This window comes from Vicugna pacos, unplaced genomic scaffold (genome assembly GCF_048564905.1).
Source record: "Vicugna pacos unplaced genomic scaffold, VicPac4 scaffold_104, whole genome shotgun sequence".
Taxonomy (NCBI): Eukaryota; Metazoa; Chordata; class Mammalia; order Artiodactyla; family Camelidae; genus Vicugna; species Vicugna pacos.
Window position 1 is genome coordinate 3,489,195 of NW_027328784.1, and position 22,292 is coordinate 3,511,486.

Sequence of the window (22,292 nt, forward strand, 5' to 3'; positions counted from 1 at the left end):
AAACCTTACAACTGTATCTCCAGGTGAGATTAGAGGCCATTGTGAAGTTATTACTGTGTTAATCCTTATTTACTAAATTCTCTACAATGAATATTACTGTTACAATAAGAAAAATAAAAAGTAAGTTATCCTTTAAAACATGCACACCAATTCATTCATTGGGAAAAATTATTCTATCAATTAAGAGATAAATATCTATTGAAAAAGGACAACTTAAAAACAAGAGTGCATTTGCATTTTTCATAAATTGAAAACTGAAAAGCACAAAGACGTCAAGTTTCTAGGGAGACCAATGCAACATATTAATAGTTATTTTCAGAAATTCTAATTTAACAATGAAAACTCTGGAAAGGGAAAATCGTGACTGAGAGCCAACTGCAAACACATGGAGAGCAAAGGCCTAGAAATCACAGTTCCTTTAACTCTGCTCCTAACACAATAGGAGAGGAAATTCCTCACTGAGGGGACAGTGGAATCCCATGCATAAGACAGGATACACAGTACAAACTGCACTAGAATTGGGGGTGAATTTTTTAGAAGAATTCTAAAGTTACAAAATTGCTGAAAAACTATTAAAACACTGACAGAAAGATTAAAACACACAGTCATATATATTATATAGAAACATATGTAGTCTGCTCCCATGTTGCATTTAAATACAAATATATTTGTTCATTTATGGGCACTTATGACTTTATCCCTGGTAGAATATTTCAACTAAAACAAATAATCAATATAACATTCCTTTGTCAAATCTACTTGATAAGTTACTCTGCTATGTAAACATAATGTGTCTAAGATAGATCTAAAATTAGTGAAAAAGAGCTTTGTATGGCTTCTTGAACTATTCTCAAAATTCAAAGCTTAATTTTAAAACAGATCTGAACAGTAATTCTATATTACCTTTCCCGTCGTGAAATGAACAACACAGTCTGTTGTCAAAATTCTGTCCTTACAATGATTCACGAGCACCGTATCCTCACAAAACTGCTGGACAGCAAGGCACTATCCAGACACTGTGACCCAACAAATGAAACACAATGAAGACAGTGACCCTATTTTGGAGGGCTTATAGTCTGTGTCAACACCAGGGTTTTATCTGATTGGTTTGATTGGTTGGCAAAATAAAATCAATCAAGTACTTTCTTCTTTGAGCATTCTATAAGTCATGACTCTGCTGTTAGTGTCATGAGCAGGAAAGACTTAAGCATGACTTGATTAGATCAACTAGCAACAATCATCACTGGAGAGTGAGTAATAAAGAAGTTAACTGATAGCAATGCTTCTCCCTACATGAGACCTAAAATAAATCGACACTGATATCCGAAAAGAAAATGAGAATTTGAGGTCCCCAATAAGAAAAAAATCTAACAAGAAATCAAAAAAGTAAAGATTTTTTCATTAACGTTTCCTGGAAAGATTGGAGCATGGTGGTGTTGAGCTCAGATGCTAGGGAAAAACATGAGGGTCTGAATTCCCACAGCACTGGGTAGCTTTGACACTAATATGTCAGTCAAATTCTCTGCACCTCAGTCTCCGATGCATAGACTGGGGACAACAACCGCACCCATCTCCTAGAACGGTCCTAAGAATTAAGTTATTTTATATATACAAGTTTTAATAAAATACATCAGATATTAAATATTACCCCAAAAGCACAAGGAAAAATGAAAACAGAGATAAATTGGAGTTCATTAAACTTTAAAACTTTGCTTCAAAAAACACCATCCAGAAAGTGAAAAAACAACACTCAGGAGAAAATTTTTTCAAATCATTTATCTGATAAGGAATTTGTGTATCAAAAAAAAAATTCCACAGCTCAACAATAAAAAGGCAACTCAATTAAAAAATGAAAAAAGAATCTGAAAAGATATTTTTCAAGGAAAATATACAAATGGCCAATAAGCACAATGAAACGGTGTTCAATAACATTAGCTCTAAAGGAAATCAAGTCAAAACAACTAGGAGAAACCACTTCACATTCACTACAATAGGTTAAAATCAAAAAAAGATTAACAAGCACTAATGAGGACACAGAGGAAGCGGAGCCCGCAGCCATTGCTGGTGAGGATGTAACACAGCGTGACCACTTTGGAAAACATCCTGGCACGTCCTCAGAGAGTTGAACATTTGGCTTCTGAATGATCCAGCAATTCTGCTTCCTGGGCACACAAGTAAGAGAACTGAAAACAAATGTTAACATAAAAACTCCTACAGGAATATTCACCATTACTTTTCGCCATTAATTTTCAGAGCCAAAAAACAGAAACAACCCAAATGTCTATCACGTGATGAATGGGTAAACAAAGGGGCCCAGCCATACAGTGAAATATTATTCAGCAATAGCAAAGCATAGAGTACTGACCCAGGCCACAACGTGGACAAACATTGAAAACGTTACTCAGTGTGAAAGAAGTCAGTCAAAATAGACGGTTCCACTTACATGAAGTGACTCGATTTGCATGAAATGTTCAGCACAGGCAAATCCACAGAGACAGAAGAGTGGCTCCCTGGGGCTTGGGGAGGATGGGGAAGTTGATAATGTCTGCTTATGCGTACTGGGTTTCCTGTTGGGGGGAAGAAAATATTCTAAGATTGACTGGGTTGCACATTTCTGGGCATAGAGTAAAATCCGCTGTACATTTTAATGGGTGATTTGTATTAAAACTGTTAAGAACAAAAGCACCTCGGATTAGTACCTTCCATAGTAAATGCAAATTGCTAACATTTATTACAGGAAGAAGAAACTGCCCTCAGCATGAAAGCAGGAGATCAGCAAATATTAGTTAACCGAAATTGGACAAGAGCATTTCACTTGAAACTGTTGCTGAGTGTACAAGAAATATTCAGACATGACAAGGAAAATCAGTTTGACATCACGAAGAAGCATTCTGCTTCAAATGCAAATCAAGGATTCGGCAAGCCCAGCTGCTACAAATGACCAGAGAAGAAACCTGGTTCTTAAAACAAGCACCAGAGCCAACAAGGAAATGGTGGTGAGGAAAGCAGGCGGCCTAAAATCTGGAACAGTGTGCTACAAATAATTTCTCCACTGAAAATTCAAAAATAAAATGAAAGTGATGTAATGCTGTGTTGAACTCACGTGAATGGGCTTCCTGCAGTGCTTGACAGTTCTGTAACCCCGAATGACTCAGGAGAATCAGCATGGCTCCTGGGAGTCCCCAAGTAACTGCCCATCAGCACGCTGACCACCATCACATCTGCCAGGGTTGAATTGCAGAGAAGAGAGCAACCTCTGAAAGGCACAGGGAATGTTGACAAGGGAATAAAAGGCTGCGGTCAATCCTGGGACAGAGGCCCTGTGAGCAGAGGCCAGAAGGCTGCAGGTGAACTGGAGTGGCCCTGGGGCAGGAAGGGACCACAGGGGAGCATATCTCAATTATCTCCTCTCTCTCCCTCGGGTAGGAGGGATAAAGCCTGCATCCTTCTCACCTGGAACTGTGGGTTCTGGCTGGCGGAAGTCTTACCGACATGGAATGAATTTCTCAAGACTGTGGAAAAAGGAAAGAAAGCGAGAGGGATTAGGGAGCCAAATCCACGAGTCTCTCAAATGCTCCCATATTTATTGTGTATAATCAAAGTAAAAAGTCAATAACAGTTGTGAGATAGTAGGCAGGAACTTGGGGAAAGAAGGGATGAGACAGAGATTGTAGACTCCACCATGAGTACTAAGGCTTAGTTTACCTTTAGGGAAGTCATGGGCTGAGGGGAACAAGATACATTTTTTAGACATGTTCATTACAAAGCAGACCACCAGACCAGCCTGGTCCCTGTTTTGGGGATAATAGACTATCTAACACCACGCAGGCCTGGCGTTTATAGCTGAGGGCCTGGGTCATTGCTCTGCAATAAGCAGTGTGCTATCTATAACCTCAAATATGCAAGCAAGGCATTGTCTCTGCTTTTTATGGCAAGGAGACAGGAGTGAGGATGCACAGGTGTTTGCTTTAAAGCAGTTAATAAGCACATTTTTTTTCTTAAAGTTGACAGGCGGCTGCGATGTGTTACAACTTGTTAACTCAATCATGGGCTCCCACATGGAACCATTATGGAGGACATCCTAGGATGACAAATCCTGGCTCTGGATCTTTTCCTGCCAGCTTCGGCCACTCCAGCAGGGTCTAGACACATCCCTGAATAACGATCCCACAGAACCACCTAAACTCTTAACTCCTGGTGCTTGAAACTTAATTTTAGCTCTACACAACTTAATGTAGAAAAGTTTCAGAAATAAAAGATATTATATTCTTTTTATATCTCATCACTGATTTTTCTGATTGCTCTAAGCTGCTTCTACATGGTAAAGCACCTAATTCTGCAGGTGAATTCAGTACTTTCCTTTGGGCATAACTAGACAGTCTGGGCTGTCTGACTTCTATTAGTCAAATACCGATACACTTAATTGATTTCTTTGTTCATCAATTTCAGCCTGGAGGTTAGGGTCTATCACTATTTTCCTCAGCCCACCCTCTACTCTTTTCTCATCAGCATCTCAGGCCTCCTGAAAACAAAACAAAGCATTTGTTTCCCTTCATCTACACTTTCCACAAAGGCAACAGGAATCATCATGCCTAGAGAATGAATTCAACACAAATGTTAAAACAAAAATCTATAAACCTGAAGCAACTCCATCTCCGACTCATGATACACAATGACATGAGAGTAAGTGTGTCAGGTACAAAGCATGCGTGAGCCTGACCACCTCATTTCTATTCTTCAAAGGAAGGAAGGTTTTCGTATTTTTTATTATCATTCTTTGTCATTGTTTCTGATTAAGCCAAAAAATTTTTTATGAAATAATTAAGCACTGCAATAACAGATTTTCGCTGTATCAATTACAGAAGGAATACAGAGGGGATAGGAAAACCCACCTCTGTAAAAAATGCAAAATTCCTTCCCCTGTTAAGAACACGAATACAAAATGCAACAGAGAATTCAAATTCTTGTGGAGAGGACAAAAGCCACAGAATCAAAGCAAAGTCATTATTATGACTCAATCCAAAATTCACTGGACAAACATGCTCAATGCATTCAAATAATTTTTAAGGCACACTGCAAACCATTCACTTAATTATCTACAGGCTAGAGGAAGAATTTCCCTCTATAACAGACAACATAAATCAATAGGTTGCCCCACCAAACAAGGAACAAACATCAGGTTTTTTGCAGTTCTGATAAATCAGCAAGTTTTAAAGATCAAAATCCAGAAATTTTAAACATTCATTCACACCAGAATGAATCAAGCACTTAAAAAAAATAAATAACCCAAAGAAACTAAACACATTGATCACGTACCTGGATCAATGAGAAATTCTTGTACAGCTGGGAAAAAAAGAACAGTCTATAGACTTATACTTGAAAAATAAAACTACTTTTAAAGATAACTGCTAAAACACATTTCATCATTCATGTTGCCTTGAAAAATCTGAGGCACTTGTCTCTGATCAGAAAAGCAATTCTGAGTATTAGTATGTTACAATTCAGTGCCAGTTTGCTTTAGAAGAAAAAAGAAAAGCTACTGTTTCTCATCTTGCACAAAGTTTAAAGAACCTCCCTGCCTCTATCTCCTCCCATTTTCTAAGCTCATGCTCCCCAACCCTTCTGAAACAATTATGAGAACCTCTTATTCCCACCAATATGCCAAATCACAAAAGAGTATCAATTTATTTGTGTAAATATATACCTACACCTTGAACTGGAGGAGAAAGATTTCAGAAGGCTATATGGAACTTATTGCTACATTCCTGAAATCACACACATACACGTTCACAGAGACACAGACATATACAAACTGAATTACTGGGCACTTCACAAGCTAAGGACTTACAACTTCTAGAAGATAACTTTGTAGTTAGTTTAAAATACAAAACGGTCAGCTTTTGAAAGCCTTGAACATTGCAAAATCATCCAAATATCAATGAGATCCAATAAGCCTTCTCTGTAGAATGTAATTCCCCATGATGGCAAAGCAGACCCTAAGAAGTAGTGGATCCAAGACTCGTGTTTTTCACTAGCTATGATCGTTTTAAAACACGTAAACAGATTTAGAAAGGTATGTCCCCATGACATTTATTCTTATTGAGATGGCATATGTATTCAATTGTCTATGCAGAAAATAGGACCCATGATGGTGTTTAAGAAATATTTTGTGTATTGAAATATTTATTTTTAAGTGCAGACAAGGAGGGTGGGTATTACTCCATTGTAGAGCACCTTTTGTGCACGCACATGTTCCTGGCTTCAATCCCCTGTACCTTCATGAAAATAAATAAATACAAGTGCTTACTTAAAAATAAGAATAAATTTATATAAAAAAATAAATGCAGACTAAAAACCACTGCAATCTAGGAGCCACAATTATAATAAAAAACAAGTGTTTCTATCAAATATTGACTATACGCCAATCACAGAGACAACCAAAAGTCACACCTGACAACCATCACGTGTGAGTCTCAGCAATCCTACTAAGTAGACACGGATGAGAAACCCGGCTCTGCGGATGAGGAGACGGAGCTCGGAGGAGCCGGGGACACTGACCGTCCTGCTCCCCGTGACACCGCATCAGCCCAGGGCAAGCGCTGACAGAGCTGCACTGAGGGGACACCCAGCTGCATGGAACCATGGGGGATTGGGGAGTCCTAGAAAATACTCAAAAGTGTTCAATGAAAAACCAGCTCAAATATGTTACTCTGTGCCCCATCCTCTAAACACAGAACATGTCTGGGACCTTTTTGATGCCTCCGTGTCCTTTCTGCCATCATCAGTTACGTGCCCTCTCAGCGCGACCAGTCATGAACTGGACCCCATACGAAGTGCACTCAGATGGAAGAGCTTTAAAAGCTGTTTTATGAAGTTTGTAAGACTCTGTCTATTCCTCACACAGGCGGTCATCCAGCACTACTCACCGGTGCGGATGTACCACCTGAAATCACACCTTTCTGCTTTTTAAATTCCCTTCATGTAATACAGACTTTTAAACAGCAAAGAAGCAGCTCAACCACAGACAGTGGACATCTTTTCACCAAACGGACTCAAACAGCCCATCGGACTACCTGGAAGCCCTTTTCTTCTATTAAACCCACTTCCAGGTACTTCATCTGATTGGTGGACTCGGCCTCTGAATGGCCTACTCAGAGAGATCCCATCCTCACATCCGGGGGTGGGAGAGGACCCTGCTGCTGGGAGAAATCAGTGAGGAAGGTGGACATCCTCCAGCCATTTCTGCACGGGTAGAAATGCCACATGCTCAGAAATTATTCCGTCAGCACCCCTCGGCTCCCATGGACTGGTTTCACATTAAGCAAACTTATGACACACTGATGCAAGAAAACCAGACATTTAATTTATTAATGTAACAGGAGATGTGAAACTACAAACCAGATTGAAATATCAGAGTTCAACCATGAGTACAGATTCTCCTCCACGGCCCAATCTCGGGCAGGCAGTCACATGGCAAGCGTGGACAGAAGCAGAGCAGGAAGGGTTTCTAGATTAACTCAATGGACTAAATTTCTGTTATAAGAACAGATCTACTGCCTGGAAAACAATTAATGCCAATCACGGGGCACACTCCATGGACAGTGGCTGAAACACGACTGTGAGTACCTGTATAACTCCACTTTCCCTGTCCTTTCTGGTCTAACTGATGCAGAGGTACAGAGATCCAGGGATGCAGATACCTGTAAACACCCAAAGCCCATCCCTGGGAGCCTGGAAACCAGATAGCCAGGATTTAAATCCCAGCTCTGCCACTTACTAGCTCTGTTACCTTGGCCAAATTACTTACCCTCTGTGTGCATCAATTTCCACACTGTAAACCTGGGATAACAATCAAATCTTTCTTACTCACTTGTTGTGAAAATTGGAGGATTCATTTCTGTAAAACTCTCAGAAAAGAATGTAGCACATTTTTGGTGCCCAACAAATTTCAATTTAATAAGAAAGTGATTTACAAGTCTCCCATCTAATCATCTTCTGTGTTTCATGACTATTCTGAGTCCCAAAGGAAATCCTTATTTCCCCTCTTATAAACTCTTGAGGAGCACCCTTCTGTTTCAAGCCACCACCTGTTTAATCTGAGGGGGGATTCCCTCCTCCCCACTCCTCTGGTCCATGGGAGACTGCTTCTCCCTTCACACCCCTGACCACTGGCCCACGGCTAGCCCTCCTCACACTAACAGATTGAGGTGTGAGTCCGGGGAGACAAGCAGGGCATATGAAAGCTTTCCTTCCCCTCCAGTGTTGGCCACCCTTAGGAAGCAGCCGGGATGCTCAGTTCCATGGCAAGACAGTCCTGTGCATTATGGGTCAGAATCTCTCAAGGGAATGCTCGCTGTGGACCAGAGTTACCTGGGACTGCGTAAGTCTCTAATTCTGGGACATAGTGTCATGACACTCACTCTCCCACAGCCCTGAATTTCATGGAGAACGTGGCTTCATCAGTAATAAAGGAGACATTTATCGCCTGCCTGTTCTTCTTTGTCATCTCTCAGTTGGCTGCTGGACACAACATGTGTATAAGTATTGGGTCCCCTTAAGCCCCAACATATATGAAGTAACAAAAATTCTGTGGCTTAACATTGGTTCAGGGCGACTGTGTAACTGTCCTGACTCTGCTGATGCTAAATTATGTGTATAGGAACTATGGAACCTCCTCAAATATCTTTCATCATAAAACCAGCTTTTCTTATTTTCCTGTTTCTCAGTAATTGCCAAAGACTATCAAATGATGGCTTCACACCAAACAGCAGTTAAGATTATGAGCCCTCTTGTCATACACACTGTGCTAAACACTTTACATAATTTCTAATTCTCACAATTCTACAAAGCAGAAATGAGTGTCCCCATCTCACAGACGAGGGAAAAACTCAGAAAGAACTGACTCAGGATCACGTAGCTCAGTGGCAGCGCGTGCACGCAAACCCAAGTCAAAACACCACACCCCTTTGTATATGTACCAAATCTCCTACCACCCATTGACACACAGCGGTGGGGATAATACTTAGGGAACTCAGTACACTTTTCAGCTTTAAGGTGCTCCAGAGGCCGCTTCTAGCTCTTTTATAAAATCCCGGCTCACTGGTTTCTAACACTGCAAGAAAAGTCCGATGTTGCAACTGTTTGCACAGGAAGTCTGAAATGTTCACAGCGAGATGATAGAATAAAACTAAGACATAAGCAGAATAATAGTTCCAGGTAGTCAGACATAATGGACATTGTGCTACCCTGAATCACTAAGCAAAGGAATCAAAAAAAAAAAAGTTGTTTAAGACTTCCTTTACAAACAGGAAAGTTAAGACTGTAAGAAGGTGTAACAGCGCCACCTATGGCTTAAAAGGCCTTCCTGGTTGCCTGGAAAGGTGCAACACAAAAATTGCCTGTGGATCAGAAACAAGAATCAGATAACTAAAAGCTTATGTAGCACATACTGCTCTCCTAGTCCTCATGTCTTGCACTGTAGCAAAAACCAACAGACCTGTACTAGGCCTATATTCATAAAAGTCATGTCTGTATTTTTCCAACAGGAGGTAATCTAAGTATCTTGCAAAATACTTCTCAAAGAGCCAGGAAATCATAGAAGTGTATTGAAATACAAAAACATTTATTTACATATTAAAACAGCATGAGCTTTTTTCTATTAAAAAAGCTGACATGTCAAATCAATGTTTTGATATTTTAAAACCTATTAAGAGTGCAGAAAAATAAATCAAAATTTTCTTTAATCACAAAAGAGAGAAGCTTATTCCCTGAAAATGATCAATGTGGATTTTTCTAAACTTAATGCTTCTGGTCAGAGTCCTACGAATTTAAATGTCTGAGTGTATAGTTACACGGCAGCATGAACACTGAGTTGTAACAATACACATTCTGTGTAAATAATCTTCAAGGTCGTCTGCTTAAGTCAATTTAACTAGTCCCTGTCTCAATAGAATGATACAGATTTCATTAAAACTTCATACTGCACGCACACACACACACAAAACCCTGAATCCTTGTTACTTTAAGCCATATTCATATATATCCATATTGAATATGCATCAGAAACAAGCCACCCTCTTTAGTATTCACAGTTGATCCTTCTAAACTATCTGTCATTGTGACAGCACATTTTTACTAAGCAGCTCTTGGATGCTTTGTATACAAGGCGTCTACCTCTCACAGTCAGACATGGTAAACGGCATCACTCAAATTTCACAAATGAGGAAATATACTTAAGCCATGGAAACAACGTACATATTTATCATCAGGAAAGAAAAGAGTAAAGATTTTACTTTCAATATGCACTGACAAACTTTTCCTCCATACTAAGACTACATACATAAAACAAATTCAGTCATTGTAAATTATTCTGTCAATAAGCACCACTAGAGAAAAACAAGCAACATCATTAGCAATGATTGGACTTTCAAAGCCCACTCCTATTTTGCACTATAATCATTTTTAATGTTTTGTTTTTAGTGCTTACATAGCACTAATATAAAGAAAACATAAACTATTTAAGTCATTACCTGAGAATGCAACATTTGTGAAAATGTACAATTTTAATTTATGCCGCTCTGTCTCACATTCTCACTGGTGTCTCTCCTTTGAAGGCCTCATCAGGCTGAGATCGCCAAAATCGGTCATTTATGGACTCACAGGAGTTCGGGAAACCACTCAACGGGAGGCTGATCAGAGGAGAAATTGAGAGTGCATCCTGTGCAGCCTGGATTCCAGCACCGAGCTAGGCACCGCCAGCTGCGTTTGATTTGGGACAAGCTGCCCACCTCTCAATCCCTCAGCTGCAAAAAGGAGACATTGATACCTACCGTCAAACACCTGCTTTGAAGTAAAACATGAGAAAAACAGTTTAGCCTTTGGTAGGTGTCCACTCACAGCAAGCTTGGTCATTATGATGATGAGGATTACTTTTAATAAGTTAAGCTAGACCAAAAATTAGAAATCACCATAAAGGAGAAACATTTTAACTCAATAAGCATTTCCTTTTGAATGGATTGATAAAAGTTCTAATGATTTTTTTAATAAACCAAATTTTGTCCATTAATTTTAGATTTACCGGTTTATGGACAAGTCTCCAAAAAAAGAATTAGAGGCCTCTAACCTCTGAATACTAAGAAAGTAAAGTTTAAAAAAATTATGGGGGAGAGTATACCTCAGTTGAGAGAGTATGTGCTCAGCACGCATGAGGCCCTCAGTTCAGTCCCCAGTAACTCCATTTAAAAACTTTTATTTAAAAAAAAGGAGAATTAAAGGAAAAAGATGGAGGACTACAGAATTTTTTTAGAGAATCCACTCAGATTTAAGATGGGGAAAAAATATCCATTTCTCACAGGAAATCTTGAGAACTATGTAAACCGGATCTGAGTTGTCTAGTCTTTAACATTATTCATGAATTCATATTACCAAGTCTTAAAACTACCTGATAACCCACAGTGGTGATAGTGATCATAAAACCTGCCAATGCGGATCGAACTCCGGCTAGGACTGCTCTGTTCTGACATCTCTGCCCCTGAGGCCTCACCAGGCTGAGAGCACTAAATTTTGTCATTCATGAGCATCTCGTGTAAGTCTTCCACTTGTGCTTCTCAGTCTCCTCTCACCAGCCCCTCTGAGGGAAGCACTGTTATCATCTTCCCCACATGCAGATAAGGTCACTGAGGTACAGAAACTAAACCTGCTCCAGGTCACATCGGCATTAAAGGACGTCTGTATTTCTGCTGTTTTGCGGTTGACAAAGGAATCTGAGATATCAATACAAGATAGACTGTTAAATAATCAAGTCTGTCAGCTCTTCACCTCAAAGACCAGATACTATAAATTCCTGATGTAGGATGAGGCTGCTGCCACAAAATGACTCAGCTAGAAATTAATATCCAAGATGAAGCAGCGGATACACATAAATATTCATGACTGTCAACTCCTCTCACGGGTCTTGGCCCTTCACTGCCTGAATGGGGGTGAAATCCCCACCCGTGTCTGGGAGGGTAGCGCGGCTCTTCCAAGTCTCACCCAGGCTTCACAGGCTGTTTCCCCCTACAGACTGTCCTAAATGATTAAAAAGCTCACAAGATTTTTACACCAGCCAAAACTGAAAGACATTTCTGCATATGGAGCACTTTCTCAGGCTTAAACCATTTTTGCCTACACTCAGCAAGGGGGAAAAAAGAAACATGACTCTGCAAAGTCTCTTAGCCTTACCACTCACAAGAGTTGAATGGTCTCAGCACAAGATGACCCTTCACATTACAGGATGAGAACAAAATAAAGCCGCCCCAACAACAAGCACTCCCAGAGACAGCGCTCAGCAGTCTTCTGCACACTCACGGTTGTGCAGCCCTCACCAACATCTATTTCCAGAACACTCATCACCCCAATAGAACACCCCTGTCACTAGCACTCACTCCACAACCCCCCTTCACCCAGCCCCTTGCAACCATCATCTGCTCTCTGCCACTGCATGAGCCAATTCTGGGCATTTCTAAGATCACTGAAATCAACAATATGTGGCTGTTTGTGTCTGGTTCCTTTCAGTTAACGTGCTGTTATCAAGGCTTTCCCATGTTGAAGTGGTATCAGCATGTCTCTTTTTTTTTGAAAATGTTAAACTTTATTAGAAGGTGGTAAATACTATCAAAAATAGTAGAGTGGGGTATAAGGGGTGGGGTTTCAAAGGGAAAAGTCCGGGTTGAGCAGTCAGGGTGGACTACCCAGAGCAGATGGCTTTTTTCATATTCCCCTTTATTTATTTTTTCTTTTTTATTCACTCTTATGTCTGAATAATATTCCACTAAATGGAGATACTACATTTTGTTCTTTCATTCAGCAGCTATATATGGATGAGGTCCAGAAGAATGAGTGTAAGTGGTGGCTAGCAGGGATGGCATTTAAGCAAAGGGCAAGATGTGCTTTCAAAAAAAAAAGTGAACAATCAGAGGCACAAGGAAATTCAGCGCGTTTCTGAGAAAGTGCATGGTTGCTTCAGTAGGACTGCCATGCAGGGCTGTGGGGGATAGTGACAGGAGACACAGTGAGGGAGTCACCTGAGAATATTCCCCACTGCAAGCAGCTCAGCCAATTCTCCTCCCTCATCCTGTATTTTAGAGACATTTTTGCTAGCTTTTCTCTTATTTCAAGTAACAGTACTTTAGTTACACATCTGATCATCTGCATCAGACCACATTAGCTCCAAGCCACAGAAAATCATTCACTGACCGGAGCAGCTCCAAGACATAACATTGATGGACCAGGGAGTCCTGCAGCATCCCATCCTGCAGGCACAAACCACACATGTTCCCTGGTGATGTCCGGAAAGTAAAATGCATGGAAATATCTCACTGCTGCTGCACGACATCTGCCCACAAATTGCCCCCAAATCATGCTGGCACAGCACTACTCAACCCTCGCACTACCCCCCCCCCAAAAAAAAAAAAAAAGAGAGAGAGAGAAAAGAAAAGAAAAGAGAAGAAAAGAAAAGAAAAGAAAATATAAGAAAAGAAAAGAATAAAGCTAAGAAAGCAAATTTAGGCTCTTCCATTGAAAACCAGCAACCATCACTGCCAGTATCTGAGCTGGAATGATCCTGACTTCAAAAACCACTGTGCAGTTACTATTCAAATGTGACAGACATATATGTATTTCACTTAGATGATATTACAATAGGATTTTTCTTTTCAAAATTTCCAGTTGCAACAATAGCACAAGAAAGTTTATGTTTCATTTTTTAAAAAAAATCAATTATTTTCCACTTTGTTAATTTTGAATCTATTATTATTTTATAAAGGGAGCTATGCTGCAGATTATAAACCAAATATCTGGCTTCTGCAAACAAGACCTATATGACTTCACTATTTCAGAGCAAGCTTTAATGATGCTTTCAAATTGGGGGCGCTCACTAACAGCTCTTTAAATACTGTCAAAGATGTGCTATTATGTAATGCAAAGGGTCTACCTACACATCAACTCAGAAACCAAAGAAACTACACGAAAGCCTTAGTTTATCATTTTAAAATATTCCTATTATTTTGAATATTAAATTTCTTAAAAGATAAGATATTTTTTGAGAAAGACATCAGTTGTATTAAATTTCCTCTCACCAAGAAAGCAATCTTTATCAAGAATTACTACCCCTATGAAAATCCAAAAGACAGGACGTTTCTAGCTAAGTTAACTTACAGATCTCAACACAAGCCTAAATCCTATCTGCTCTCACTTGAACGAGCCCAGCAAAGTCCTGGGCTACTCTGGAACTTAGCTCTTCTGTTCCATATGTTGGCAGAGCTAAGATCATCACACAAGGCAGGGAAGGAGAGAAGAGGTAAGTCCACCTGGCGGCCTCCATCTGTTTACTTCCAGCCACAAGGTGTCGCTAGAGCGACCCCGCTAACAAGCCCTCCACACAAGGAAACCCGGCATCCACTCTGCCCCTGCGGTCCCCAAGCAGTCCCGACGCCCCTCTCCCACTGGTGGCCTCCGAGCCTGTGAATGGTCTTCTAATGACCCTCCCAGTTGGTGACACCCTCCCCCTCTTCCCCGCTACACACACACACACACACACACACACAGCCAAGGCAGCCTTCCCAAAGCACAAATTTGATTACATCTCCCCCACTTCAAACCCATCAGAGGCTCCCTGGTAGAGTTCTAGCCCCACCCCCGACCCTGCTTGTCCATCCTCACCTCAGTACCAGGTCCCCAGTGACCTCAGGGGCCCCGTGACCTGCTGCTACTTCCCACTAGCCTCCAGGCTCATTTTAACTGTTTGTCAAGGAAGTCTTCCTTCCCTCCAACCTCCGCACTTTGGATTAGGTGCCCTGCTGTGTTAATAAAACATTTTAATCTAAGTCAACTTCTGACACTGCTAAGCTCTCAAGAAGCAAGTACATTTTGCTTACTACTGTGGGTCCACCCCCTCTCCCCTAGACACTCAGAATTGCGTGTGTTGTGAATAAAAGAATGAAGGGGTGGGACTCAAAAGGACAGGCAGAGCTGCTCTCCTAAGGGTCACTTCCTGCTGACACCCTTCACTGCCTCTTCTGTGTCAGTTCTAGTAAAAACCAAGCTCCTCCAAAGCCCTCCACCCCTAGGCCCTCTCCAGTGTCCTTCAAAGCAGGGTCACCCACCACCCTGGACCACACAGGGCAGTCTCCCCGAGTCCCCACCCCACAAGCCTCCAGGCCTCTACCCGGGCTGCTCCTGCCACCTGAGTCACCCTCTTGATTCCTTCCCCTGGCTGACTCTTACTCTGTCCCCAGAACTGAATGTAGAGCCAATTTCTTCCAGGAAGTCCTCCCTGATGATGTCCTTTAGCTCTTGGCTGGGCTCCATCTACAGCAGCACTGCTTGGCGACCAACTGGTATTTGTCCACCTGCTCTTATGAGACCATGACCTCTTGGAGGCCACGTGGGAAAAAGGAGTGAGGTGACAAGAGGGGTGGGAAGAGCAAACAGGAAAGTCGCAGCTCAAGTCCCAAATTCAAGGATTCTGTCTCAGATAAAAAGAATAAACTGTTTCATACGTGTGTCATTTGGCTATGATTTTTGTGGCTCATGGAAAACAAGAGCTTGGTGTTCAAGCCTGAAATCCAAGTTACATGCAAAGAAATGTATATATTCATATCCAAAGGAAACCAGAGCTGCTCAACAACACTTTGCAGTTAAAATCCAAAGGAACTTTGATAAAGGCAATCTCCCTCTCTCTCTTTATTTTTATTTATTTATTTTTTTTGGTATCATATAGTTTTAGAAGTATTTGTATAACAAAGTGATGGCTACAGCCTATGATTCTGCACTGGAGTGTTTGGGGCTAAGGAAGCCCAGATTACATGCACTGTGTAAATGCAATCACACCAACACAATGACAGGCGCCCTAGTGGCTGAGCTGAAGTTCCAAAGCAGAGAACCTTATGTTGGAAGACAGCTCTCAGTAGAAAGTAAGAAATGTAATGTTCTGTACTCAATTTCATTAGCTTTATGAGCCATTAACAGATAGTATGTCTTGTCTAATGAAACCCCAAAATATATTGTCATCTTCGATTTTCTCCATCTGACTGTTTTATGCTAAATTTGGATATCAAACCCTCACTCCATACGGAAAGCTCAGGCCTTAGCTGCAGCACAGTTACATCCCGTGGAAGAAAGCCGATCAAGGGAGAACAGGAGAGTTTCCCTTCAGAAGCTGCTAAGTGTGGTTTTGCACCTGTATGTCATTTACAACCACGCCATCGTCAAAGGAGTAAGACCTTACATCTGTGGGGCAAAAAGCACTGCGGTGGTTCCGAACCATGAAAGAACACTGAGCTTTGTGCAACAGTCCTGAGGCACTTAAAGCGTACTTTCTCTGAAAGGCTCCGAAACTGACTCACTTCACCATTTCAGGTACAACCGGAATTAGTAGAGAGAACATGCCCTTGAAGTCTGACAAGGCCCTGCTGGAATCCTGCTACAGCATTTACTAGCTGCTAAATGAACCAATTCCTTAAACCTCTGAGGAGGCTTCCCAATCTTCAAAACGGGGCTGCCACCGCCCACTTGGGAGGCATGGATGTGAATGCAACACGCAAGTAGGGCGGCCGACTGGTACGTGACACGGGGCCTGGCTAGTTTCCCTCCGCTGCCCTTCTCCCCCTTTAAACTTGCACTGTTCCCCCTGGTAAGGGTGAAGCCCCAGGAACAGACTGCCCGATTCTTCTGTATATCCCCGGATACATACCTTACCCTTAGGAGGTCAGAAAAACAACTGCCTCCTCCCCAGTCACTATCAATATTCTTAAGAGTCTGGGTTTTTTTAACTCTATGTTTCAGGGAGACTATTCAAGAATTGTTCAACCACCGTTCTCCAGGTTGGCTCCTCTCCCAACGCCCATCCCTTCTTACCTCAAATCTTCTGTCTGATTGCCTTTTGTTCGTGGGAAAGAGAGTCCGCTAGGGTGCGGACTCCCTAGGCCTCCCTCCCTTCATCACAGGAGAGTGTGACTACATTCTCCCAACTCCCCACTCCGACTCCAGCTTCTGAGGAGTTTCCCCTTCTGGACCCTGCAGCTTCTGGATCGTCCCAAGACGCGCACACGTGGCCAAAACCCTCTCTTCAGATTTCTTCCTGTGTGGCCCTGCCCACCCCCCAGAACCTTAAGGATAAATGCCATTGCTCTGAAAATCACAAACGCCGCTGACTGACACACCAAAGCTGCATGGTCCGGGCTTTCTTCCAAACCAGGCACAGCCCTGCCCCCCCTCAGACACAGTCTGCACCTCTTGAGATGAGCTGATCCACTTGCACGGCTGTGAACACCAGCTAAGAATGACGAATCCCAATGTGTATCTCTAGTCCGGCTCCTTCACCTGAGCCCCAGGCTCATAGACACGAGTGCCTCTTGGAAGTCCTAACTTGGATGACAAATGGCATCTTAAAAATGCCATATGTCAAAAAAAAAGGCCTTATGTCCACCATTTACTCTAGACTTCGATTCCTGGCAGGTACCTCCCAGGCTCCCCATTTTAGTAACAGCCCCAGCACCCACCTAGGTGTTTGAGGTCACATTCAATTTCCACTGTTCCCTCCACCTGGCCCTGCCCTGGAATCAGTCTTGTTATTTCTGTCGCTAAGCCAGTCTCAAGTCTGGTTCTGCAGGGAGCACGATGGAAACCCACAAGCTCACAGCAAGGTGCACTGAGTCACAGTCCTCCGAAGGGAGTTCCCTGGAGGGGGAGGCATCTCCTGCTGCCAGTCACCTCAGAAGGCACTGGATTCTCACGAAGAAGGACCAGAAAAAGGACTCAAGGATCTCCCGTGATCTGAGGTTTGAAGGGCCCGAGGTCTGGGGGAGCTCCTAGTTAGCTGACACTCCTGTCAGTGAGCAGATGAGGATGGTAGGAACCCAGGCAAGTCTGTTCTCGCTCCGACCCCTTTTCTCTCGGGAGCCACGGGAAAGGCCAGTTTCCAGGGCACAGACCGGCCATCACAGATCCCAGCCTGCATTTGCCAACCCAGACAGCCTAGACTCCTACTTGCGACTCTTACTTCTGTTCTGTTCCCCCCCAGAATGTGATGGACTCTTTCAGAAAGTCTGGACTGTCTCAGGCGAGACCAAGTCAGTGAAGGATGAAGTGTCCACATTTGGACCAGAGCATGAAAGGAGAAACAAGGCCTCATGTCCAGCATGACGGTGGTGGCCAAGCCCTTTCCCTGGGTGAGATGAACCAGGGTCGGGGTGAGAATGCAAGGTCCCTTCACGGCTGACAGGGGTGTTGGAGACTCACTACCGCAAAATAACCACACGGCCGTCAGTGGTGGACATCAACTGCAACAGACACAGAGTCAGCTATTTACTGCCAAAAAGGGGTAAAAGTAAAGGCCGGTGCAGGGAGGCCTGCACGGCTGCTGAGGCAAACCACAGAGCTGGCTCTGAATGCCCACTGGCTGAAGCAGAGAGGAAGCTACGGTCCCCTTTAGCGGTCCCTGTGTCCACCAGATCCAAGTGAACCAGTTACTTAGGACAAGGCAATGTTTTCCTGATACTTAGAAAAACCAGCCTCATAAAGGGAACAAAAGAGTGGCATGGTTTTAGGCCCACTCCTGCCCCTCTATGAATGCAAAGTAAAGTAAATGGCACTGGGAAGGTGAATGCAAAAAAAAACCCAAAAAACAAAAAACCGGTGACTGCTTCCTCCAACAGCGTCCCCTGCAGCTGCTCACCCCCGAGCCGGCCACTTCCTCACCAGTGACCGCCGGCCAGGAAGCGCCGTCACGCACGTCACACAGCGACAGCCAGGAACCTCGTGCCGAGCACGTTTGTGTAAAAGCCAGAATCAAGCAAGGTGCTGCAGAATTTGACTTTCCAAGTTTAAATACTCCATGAAAAAAATCCCTCAGCAGCCGCCTAAATCAATTCGCATCTCACTTCTTCAAAACAAATAAACAAAATTAGTAAGAGAGCATTTGTTACCAAATATAAGGACGAACTAACAGGTTCCTCAAAGCAAGGACTTTAACAGATATCAAACTCCAGTGGGTGATGTGCTAACATAGCAAAAATTCCAAAAAAGTAGAAAATAAGTTGACTAGGATAATATACGAATCATGGCAACTGTTAAGTTTTTGCTTTTTATAGCGATGGAGACGGCACAGAGGGCGATCTGGCTATTCCAATGCAGGGTGTGCACAGCCCACATTTTCAGACCCAACAACATGCTCACGGGGTGGTATAAGGGAAAAAGGAAAATAGAAAAAGGAATAGAGGAACAGCCAAAATTAGAAACACACGAGAACAAAAATGACTTTGACAGCATTTACAAGAAATTACGTCAGTGTGATGAGGACAGGGACGCAGGGACGGTGAGACCCACCCTCACATCCTGATCCAGGGAAGGCAGGGGCCTGAGGGGAGCGATGCTGCCGGGGGACCCCAACGTGGTCAGCGCCCCAAACCAAAACTTCACCTAGATGCGTGTAGACAGCTTTTGAGCTACAAAATGTGGTCGCATTTCAAGCTGGACAACTTTACTCACTCCCACCAAGAGGAACAGGGGAGAATTAGGTTCTGCTCCTGAACCAAAGCATTGTTTAAAAAATTAATGACTGTGTAATAGTAAAAGCAACAATGGAGTAAAAGTCACTGGCGGAGAACGTGCTTGACCCGAGCTCATTGGCCACGTTATCTCACTGACGTTCAGATGCTGGCTGAGCCCTTATGGTACCAGAACAGACAGACCCACCAGGAGGGAGGTTTAATGCGCTGCTGTATTTTGATGCCGGCAGCCATGCCTGGTACACAAGGTTCTGGGTAAACAATGGTGACAGTGTCAACCACTATGGGCTAAGCACACATCCAGCTACTCCGCCAAATCCCAAGGGCAGACTTCAAAAGGCAAAAACAAGCTGGCATTCTCTGTTGGCTCTGCAGAATCAGAGCCAAGCAGTTGCTGAGCAAAAATGTCACCAGTGCCTCCTATGACAAAATAGGAGGCACTGGCGTGGGGCTGGGGCAGGGCTCCAGGCTTCCACTGATCACCCACCAGTCTGTCCAGGGGGTGAAGGAGGTCCCTGCTTTCATTGCACCGATGCACCTACCTTGAATGACGCCTTAGGACTCAACAGGAGGTGACAGGTGAGGTGAACGGAGCCAGCCTTGGTGTAGCACGGTTCTGGCAGCTATGCCCTCAGCAGTGCCCTGTTTCCTAAACCTGACACCTCATCTCCAAGGAGCAGAAGTGTAGTGTGGGCATGTAGATCACAGGGCCCTGTGAGGACAAGTACAGATCATGGCCACGACATGCCTCTCCCCTTCCTTAAGCCATAGAGGAATGTCCGGGGAGGAAGTGAAAATTATTCCAGAGCCCGCCAGGCACCACACGCAGGTGGGACACGGATCCCCTGTGTCTGTCATTCACAGGACTGGTGTGGATTTTCTTTTTATCAATTCTCTGGCATCTTCTCCTCCATCTTACCAACAACAAGAAAGTAGAATCTGACCTTAGAATCACAGAGAATCACAGAGCCCCTCCTGCACAGCGGGCCCGGCAGCACGTGCCATGTCCTCCGACCGTCACCTGTGGGACCGCCATGAGCGCTCTCCAGACTCAAGGCCCGAGGCCGTAGGCCGGGGGGACACAGCTCACCTCACTCTCCCCAGTAAAGGGGGACCACCTCTCGGCAAAGACGTCTCACCCTCTTCTGCCCGAGGGACAGCTTGAAAGATACACAGGGAAACATAGTAGAGGGTGAGGGGTTAGGCAGCCCAGAAGTGATCGTCTGCACTTCCAAGGCAGAGTGGGGCCTTTGACCTAATCACAGGGGCAAAGTGAGGACGAATTTTTCCCTGCTGTGTCCCATACACCGTGACACGCCTTTCCCTGCGTAAGGAGCTAATTCGGAAGCCCCTGGCAGTGTTTCTGATGTCCTAACTTGGCATGGTGGCTGTCAGGCAGGGGAGAGGGCCTGAGCCGTGCTGGTGCTGGGCCTGGGAGGCAGGAGACATCGGCTCCACCCTGAGCTCAACCAGCACCTCATTCTGCGTCTCGGGATTCAGAGTCTCATTTATAAGCAAAGGGATGAAACTGTCCCAGGACAGGCTGTCCAACAGGAATGAAATGAGAGTCATGTAAATAACGTTTCCCAGTTGCCACGTTTAAAATGTAACAAAAAAAAAACAAGCAACTGATTTTAAGAACAGACCTTACTTATTCTACTGTATGTAAAATACTATCATTTTGACGTGTAATCAATATAGAAAGTAACAAGATAGTTTATATTCTTTTTACTAGACAAGTTTCAGCGTCTGATGAGCATTTAACTTACAGCACATCTCAGCTCAGACCGGCCTCCTCCCAGCACTACTAACATCAGTAGCTGTGGCTACTCTATTGGACAGCAACTCCAGGGGTCCCCCCAAGTGTCCTGGCTGAAAAGGGGGAGTAAGTGTCCACACTAACCCTAAAAGGATCTCTCTGAAACAAAGGCGGATTTAGTTTTAAACGTCTGAAAACCGGCGGGCTACACCTCCTTCCCGCCTTGGCTACAAGAAAGCCCTCCTCCTTGATGATCCCATTCTGGATGTAAGGAAGCAATCTGTCACACAGCCAGGGTGGCCCGGCCTTCAGGTTGACTTGCCTGCTGTCTGTGTCCAGTCCCACGAAGTCCTCCTTCTCAAATAGGATGTAGAGGAGGGGGGTCTTCTCCCCAGAATTTTCGGGGTCCCCATCCAGCCACTTGGACTTGGGCAAGATGAAGAGTGACTCAGTGAAGTCTTCGATCCTCTTCTCCACCACCCGCAGTCCTCGTAGATTGAAGGCCACGTCGGTGTGCGGCTGCTCGGCCACCTCCCCATACAGCATAAAGACAAAGAGCTGAGAGTCGTAGAGCGTGGTGCCATACAGCTCCTCTGTGCGTGGAGCTTCTAGAAGGTCTTGGCCAAGAGGCAGTCAGTAATGGTGACAAGGCCCATGACATTGCGGTGGGTCTGGAAGTCACTCCATCCATTCTCGGGCGCATAGAGATACCTATAGTAGATACAGAGTGCCCACTGGGAGCCGCACGGTCTGATCTGGCTCACCAAGGAGATTCCATTATAGATGCAAAAGAAATTCTCTAAGATGATCCCCACAGGTTGGACCACAATCGGGAGAGTCTGGTGGTCCTCAGCGCACTGCACGTAGTCAGGGGTGTTCATGTTGCAGGCCCTGCCGAGAAGGGAGGGTAAATCGATGTACATACTGTGCTGTGGGCTGCGGGCCTCACTGGGATGCGGCGACCTGATGTGCACCAGCCAGAAGGCAAG

The 22,292-nt window shown here is 43.8% G+C and overlaps 1 protein-coding gene across 3 annotated transcripts in view; it reads right to left on the bottom strand.

Moving 5' to 3' along the window:
* Nucleotides 1–22,292, bottom strand: part of LOC140694796 (uncharacterized) — a 176,523-nt gene that overhangs the window by 148,453 nt on the left and 5,778 nt on the right. Inside the window, exons 2-4 of one of the 3 annotated variants that reach the window (XR_012070435.1) lie at nt 3,104–3,221; nt 2,444–2,567; nt 1,891–2,162 (exon numbers count right to left, since the gene is read on the bottom strand). Coding sequence is in view for 1 of the 3 variants with exons in the window: in XM_072957857.1 (XP_072813958.1) it covers nt 2,444–2,567; nt 3,104–3,221 (242 nt within the window). In the remaining 2 variants the exon portion in view is untranslated. Of the gene's footprint in view, nt 1–1,890; nt 2,184–2,443; nt 2,568–3,103; nt 3,222–22,292 lie in introns of those variants that run through there. The other 2 variants (XR_012070437.1, XM_072957857.1) reach the window with 2 other exon arrangements.